The sequence below is a fragment of the Oculina patagonica genome, chromosome 2 (assembly GCF_052425735.1).
Source record: "Oculina patagonica isolate OP01 chromosome 2, crgOcupat, whole genome shotgun sequence".
In the NCBI taxonomy this organism is placed as follows: Eukaryota; Metazoa; Cnidaria; class Anthozoa; order Scleractinia; family Oculinidae; genus Oculina; species Oculina patagonica.
In genome coordinates, this window is record NC_135759.1 from 8,779,810 (window position 1) to 8,787,005 (window position 7,196).

The 7,196-nt window shown below is 41.5% G+C and overlaps 1 protein-coding gene across 1 annotated transcript; it reads right to left on the reverse strand.

Annotated features, from left to right (window-relative positions):
* Positions 1-757: 757 nt before the first annotated feature.
* On the reverse strand, positions 758-5,893 carry LOC144642141 (uncharacterized). Its single transcript, XM_078501133.1, has 5 exons — positions 5,830-5,893; positions 5,097-5,125; positions 2,898-3,726; positions 1,994-2,655; positions 758-772 (listed from the first exon to the last, which is right to left on the reverse strand). The coding sequence occupies exons 1-5, from the start codon at positions 5,891-5,893 to the stop codon at positions 758-760; spliced, it is 1,599 nt and encodes a 532-aa protein (XP_078357259.1).
* Positions 5,894-7,196: the final 1,303 nt, after the last annotated feature.

Below are 7,196 nucleotides of genomic sequence, written 5' to 3' on the forward strand. Positions count from 1 at the left end.
TATGCGCATCCTTACTGCGCACGTTATTCATGTCGCAACGTCACGCCACGTCATGCACGAGCGCGCGCGCTGAGAAAACTTTCCAAACACGTATAGGGTTGGTAGCCGTTGCGTTAACTTCGCTTGTAGTTTCCTCTCTTAAACGGTCGGTGACCCCAACTTTTTTCTGGATATACCACCTTTACCGATAAATCTCTACTGATTGACAAAAAATGAGCGAATTTCCAATGTTGGAACTTTGTTATTTTTTCATTTTCTCCCCTCGCGCGCGACCAAATTAGTCACTTTTCCAGTCTCGAGTGTTCGCAAATCCAATTTTTTAAGGCAAGAATTTCCTTAAGGGACTTCAAAACCGAAATATATTTGTACAATAGACCCACTAAAATAAATTCAGACAAAGAAAGTTAGCCTACGTCAATTAATTGAAAATATTTGTCGCCCGAAGCCGCTGAGGTCATATCGAGTGACGAAGTGAAATTTATCCAAATACGCGCCCTCTTTCGGTTATCGTATTTCGGAAACGAAGTCGGTGAGCCCCACTTTTTTTTACATTTCTGATAAAAGTAACTAATAAACTAGCTCTGGTGAAATTTTAAGAAAAATTGCAATGTTGGAAGATTTTCGCGCGAACGTCCTTAAAGAGAGTACAAGCGGAAGATTATATTTGGGTTGTATGAATAGAAAGCTCAAAAGCGAAAATTGTTATTGTCACGAACATCGCTTTGGCAAACTGGCATCGAACAAACACGGAAACGCTTCAAGTAGAAAAGAACTTTATGAAAACAAAGAGCTGCATTAAAGAGCATTAAAGTATTTTTATTTGTAGGGGGTAAGGCAAGGGAAGACAATTTAAGAAGATTTAACTTTTAAAAAATTATTGTCATATGACGTCAAGCTGGGAGAAGTGCAAGCAACAACAAGATGGAAACTACAATAGTCTTACCGCTTATTAAATATTTGGAATATTGTTTGCAGTGCTTACTTGTGCTTATTCGAGAGTGGCGCAAGAAACGTTTTCAAACAGAACATAATTATAAACATTAATGTTGTAGTTTAATTTTATCTATAGTTCGTATAGTGTGATCGTGCGGGTGAGAGTAGTTCTGAGAAGAACTGTTGTTGGTGACTGACGTTTCGACAACCTGAGCGGAAGTCATCTTCAGAGTCAAGTGAAAAGTTGTTGTCAGTCGATGATGTTATAAGTCTGGCCCGTTGAAGCTGATTGGTCAGTTAAGCCGTGATGTTATTGGCTGTAAGACTCGTGTAAAGTTTGTCATCAGTAATTGGTCAGTTTCGATCCGTCTATTGTTAGTCTAATTAAGTCGTTCTGTTCCGTCTATTGTTAGTCAAATTTAAAAGTCGTTCTGTTGGCGGTTCGTTTGTCGCTTCTCTTTACGTCGTGAATAAGTCGTTTGTAAGGTGCCGGTAGTTGTTGACATCTGTTGATAGGCGTCTGTTCTAAGTTTGTGTACCAGCTTTCCAGAGTCAGTCGTTGAAAATAGTTAGTACTGTAGGTTAAGCATTCAGCAGAGTCCCAGTCGATTTTGTGTTTAGTAAGTCGGTGGTGTTCAGAAATGTGATTGTTGACATCACCATTTCTCGTCGCTCCTTTGTGTTCAGTCAGTCTCGTGGTCAAGTTTCTACCGGTCTCTCCGATGTAGGAGGCCTGGCAGTCGGAGCATTTGATCTTATAAATCGCTCCCTGTCTGTTGTTAGGTTCGTCCCTGTCTTTAACGTTGGTCAGTAAATGTCGTAACGTTGTTATAGGTTTGTGAGCTACACGGATATTGTAGGGTTGTAGGATCCTCGCAATAGTTTCAGAAGTGCCCTTGATGTAGGGTAAAGTCGCTGTAGTAACAGATGTCAGATTTCTGTCAGTTTCAGTAGTTCTGTGAGTGTTGCGTCTAATAAAGTCAGTATTGTAGTTGTTCTTGTGGAAAACGCGGTCAAGGTATTTGTTTTCGTCAGATAAACTGTCTGGTGTGTCACAAACTAGTTGCGCTCGTCTCGTCAAAGTCTTGATAGTCGTAGCTTTGTGGGAAGTCGGGTTGTACGATGTTTCGTCCAGTAATCTGTCGGTATGCGTCGGTTTTCTGTACACTGTAGTTCGTATTTTGTTGTCGTCGCAGCTTACCAGACAGTCAAGAAAAGGAAGTTTTCCGTTTTCTTCGATCTCCCTGGTAAACTGAATGTCGGCGTTCTGTTCGTTTAGGTGTTTGTGAAAGTCGTCGATTTCGTCTTTGTGTACGGCGGTAAAAGTATCGTCAACGTAGCGTAACCAGAGCGGTATCGTTTGTCGGCAAGTTTCAAGGGCGCGTTCCTCGATGTTTTGCATCACAATTTCTGCGACAACAACGGAAACCGGCGACCCCATGGCTGTTCCGTGCAACTGCTTGTAGTGTTTTTCGTTGTACTGAAAGTAAGTCGATGTAAGGCAGAGGTTCAGTAAGTCCATAATGTCTTCAGTCGGTAGCGGTAATGTAACAGTAGATTGTTGAATAGCGGTCTCGGTGCACTGTAGAGCCAATTGAAGTGGAATACTGGTGAACAGTGATTTCACATCAAAAGACACAAGTTTGTAGTCGTCAGGTATCTGTACAGTCTTGATGGCGTCAATAAAGTTCTCAGTAGATTGTAGTTTACGTCTGGATTCCTCTGTAAGAGGTTGCAGTATAGTCGTCAGGTATTTAGACAGTTGGTACGTAGGGGACCCACAGAACGAGACTATGGGTCGCATCGGTATTATTTATTTATTATAATAACCCGGCTTGTGCAGTTTCGGTAGTCCGTAAAGTGTCGGTGGTTGCGGTACTGAGCACCGCAGTCGGTAGTAACGTTGATTGTCAAAAGCGTCGGTCTTTTTAAGGAAAGCGTAAGTAGTTTGTTGTTCAGTTTACGTTGTAGTGCAGGCGTCGGGTCACGTTTAAGTACTTCGTAGGTTTGTTTGTCGTTAACAAGTGCGTCCATTTTGTCATAGTAATCAGTCTTGTCCATAACAACAGTAACGCGTCCTTTGTCGGCTGGTAGTATAACAATGTTGTCGTCGGTTTTCAGTCGTTTCAGTGCTTGTTGTTCGTCTTTAGTCAAGTTGCTGTTAGGTATGGAGGCTGACTGTATCGTGGAAGCAATTCTGCTTCTGATGTTATCCTTGGCTGGTTCCGATAAATCTCGCTGACGAGACAGAACCGCCTCAACACTAAATACAATAGTCTCGGTCGGTATACGTTTAGGTGTCACTGAGTGTTTCAGTCCGTATGAGAGTACCTGCGTCTCAGTTTTGTCTAAGGGACGGGAAGAAATATTCCTGACCCAGTTTTCGTCAGTTTTGTGTCGCTTTTTGTCTTTGTTGTGTTGAAGTCGTGTCAGTTTTTGTTTGTGTTCAGTGCGAACACGGTCTGTCGTTTTGTTGGCACGTCTGTCGGCAATAGTCGTAATAGTGTCAAGTAAGTCAGTCGGTATCAGTTGTTTAAGTTTGTCAAGTTGTTGTTGTAGTTTGTTGTTGTAGTATTTGAGTCTTCTGTGACAGTCGTTTATCCGCGCTTTGACCAGTCGTCTGCAGGTGGATTTGACGATCTGGATGGCCTCTTGTGTGTTCAACGGCGACTTAAGTTTAAGTCCAGCCGGAGCGAGACCAAGATCTTTGCAGCGGTGGTTGAACCAGAGTTGCTGGCGTATTCGTCTGACAGTACTTACGTAACTGATGTAGTTGTTCGCAAGTCGTTCGCTCTGTCGTCCAAGTGAACGTAATAAAGTAAATGGTTTGAACCCAGGAGTATCAGTAGTTCGTATAGTGTGATCGTCCGGGTGAGAGTAGTTCTGAGAAGAACTGTTGTTGCCGGCAATTGGTGACTGACGTTTCGACAACCTGAGCGGAAGTCATCTTCAGAGTCAAGTGAAAAGTTGTTGTCAGTCGATGATGTTATAAGTCTGGTCGTGTGCGTTACCCTACATCAAGGGCACTTCTGAAACTATTGCGAGGATCCTACAACCCTACAATATCCGTGTAGCTCACAAACCTATAACAACGTTACGACATTTACTGACCAACGTTAAAGACAGGGACGAACCTAACAACAGACAGGGAGCGATTTATAAGATCAAATGCTCCGACTGCTAGGCCTCCTACATCGGAGAGACCGGTAGAAACTTGACCACGAGACTGACTGAACACAAAGGAGCGACGAGAAATGGTGATGTCAACAATCACATTTCTGAACACCACCGACTTACTAAACACAAAATCGACTGGGACTCTGCTGAATGCTAACCTACAGTACTAACTATTTTCAACGACGACTCTGGAAAGCTGGTACACAAACTTAGAACAGACGCCTATCAACAGATGTCAACAACTACCGGCACCTTACAAACGACTTATTCACGACGTAAAGAGAAGCGACAAACGAACCGCCAACAGAACGACTTTTAAATTTGACTAACAATAGACGGAACAGAACGACTTAATTAGACTAACAATAGACGGATCGAAACTGACCAATTACTGATGACAAACTTTACACGAGTCTTACAGCCAATAACATCACGGCTTAACTGACCAATCAGCTTCAACGGGCCAGACTTATAACATCATCGACTGACAACAACTTTTCACTTGACTCTGAAGATGACTTCCGCTCAGGTTGTCGAAACGTCAGTCACCAACAACAGTTCTTCTCAGAACTACTCTCACCCGGACGATCACACTATACGAACTACTGATACTCCTGGGTTCAAACCATTTACTTTATTAATTTTATCTGTTGACAAAAATTTTAAATCAGAAACTCAGGTGTCACGTTCCTTTCAAGCTCTGATTTTTTTTTTAATCTTAGGATAACTTACACTTTTCTCACCAGTGTGTGTTTTAGTAAAGTCCCTGCCACTGTGAAATAATTATCAGAAGAGGGGTTGTAAAACGGGAGGGGGCAGAGTTAAAAGTAATACACTCATAGAAGGGGGGAGGGGGTAATGTCTAAATTAATTTATCATTACCCCCACTCCCCCTCCCTCACCCCTCCACCAAAACTAAGGCTAACATCAAACATCAAAACGATGGTTGACCTTCAAACAAATATACAACAGGAACACATGGATACCTTTGGATGAGCAAATGACAACTCAGTTGCTAGAACAAGAAGAAAGGGTGAAGAACATTTTTTAGAGTTTCTGAAAAGTAAAGAGGACATGTTTGCAGATATGTTTTAAGGAATGTTGCTTAAAAACAAATTTGTCAAAAGGTCCAGAAACAAAACAGAAGAAAAAACAAGAAAAGAAAGGAGCAAAGGTCAGAGAAGAAAATTAAAGATTTTACTGCACTAATATCTGTTGATACCTCACAGCCTATCATCACTGATGTAAATGTTGAAGATCAGGGTCTTAAAATAACTGAGGAGAATGTGCTGCCTTTGTAATTACATCTACAAATGGTTAGACATTCTAGTCTTCTCGGATAAGGACGATAAACCGTAGGCCCCGTCTCCTGCATCTTCAGTGTTATAATTAGCAGGGGACGTTAAAGAACCCACACACTCATCGCAAAGAGTAGGGCATGAAGTTCCCGGTGTTGTGGTCTGTTCTATTCCATGGGTTGGTGGTGGGGTGAGGTCATACACATGGACGGATAGCGGCTGCCATAGGCGCCTTATATGCTGATGTCCGATCTCATCCCTTAATTCTGTAAATTGTAAAATAGTTACTGAAAAGCCCTGTGGGGAGCTGACTATTAAAGTTTACATTGTATCTCTCAAGCATGATCAAATGAGATACCGCAAAGAAATGGTAAAAAATGGGGAAATTTCTGAGGAAGCACTTTCTACCATAGAAAAGTACCATCCAGGTCTTTTGGAAGAAAATGGGCAAAGTGAAAGTGAATCAGATCTAGAGCAATGATCATTATCAAGCTGCTGGATAACTAGTTTACATCATATCAAGAAACCAGTTATTAATCGTTAAAAAGATATATTTACATTCTATTTTGACAATTTACTGTTTCTTCAAGTCAGGAGAGAATCTAGACATAGGACCAAGAAGTGTTATTAAAATCCCATGTTAATATTCTACAGTCATCAAATAAAGAATGTGTTCTATATCATATTTACAGAAGAATGACTGTGACTTCAGAAAATTTCCAGATTGACTCCTTGACCCCAGCAACTTTGCATAAAAAGCAATGACCCCTCCCCCCCCCCTAAATGATATGCACCAAATTGTTTGATTCTCCCTTTTGTGCTTGCATGAAAAACACTGTGTCTCCCCATGTTTGCACCAGCCCTCCCCCCCCCCCCCCTTCTAATTTATGACCGGTCCCTTAGTGCAAAATATGTATGCGACTTAAGAAAAGAGATCTCAAGAAGTTGTGGGACAAAATATGTGCAACACGAGAATCTTCTGACATGGCCATTTCAGGTAAGTATTGACAAAACTTGACTTTTAATTACTTTAGTTCAACAAAGGAGAAGCGTCGTTTAAAAGTTGAACAAATAGTGCAACTCAAGACTCATACAGCTCGCTTTAAAACAGCCGAGGCCGACCTGATTTAACATCTTCTAAATAGTTGGTCATTTCAAGAATGCGCGAATAATGAAACGCGTCAGTTATTAAGAACAACTGACGTTACGTCACTTTACAAACGGTTGCCGACAACTGGAGAAGGTAACTTTTGGCGGCGAGGAAATGTAACAGATTATGTTCTTATTATCCCACACCCAATCGAGGAAACCGACACAATAAAAGTGTTCGCATGTGTTCAAATAACTTACCAATTCAAGTTAGCTTTCTTTAGAGCGAGAGTTTAAGCCATGACGTGAGCAGGTGCCGGATACTTATGTATATCGACGAAATTAAGAGCCTTCTGAATAGGTGATCAGCTTTACTTTTCCAACTCTTACCCTATCGGCCTCACGCTGCGCCCCTAGTTGAAAAAACTCACGCAATAGTACAATAACTTTAGCAGAGCCAAAGCAAAATCGGCCGGTTTCATGCGGCGGAAACAGGTCCGAGTCATTTTGGACTGGGATTAAAAGTGTTTTACTTCTAATCTTTTAAACTACAAGTCAGTTTTGGCCCTTGTGATATGCAAAAGCGCAAAACTCTCGGGAAACTCCACTGAGGTTCAGGAACATGCCCAAATCTTCTGAAAATTAAATCATTTTACACCAACATCAAGCAATACATTTCTCTGTTTGTTGATTCAACTG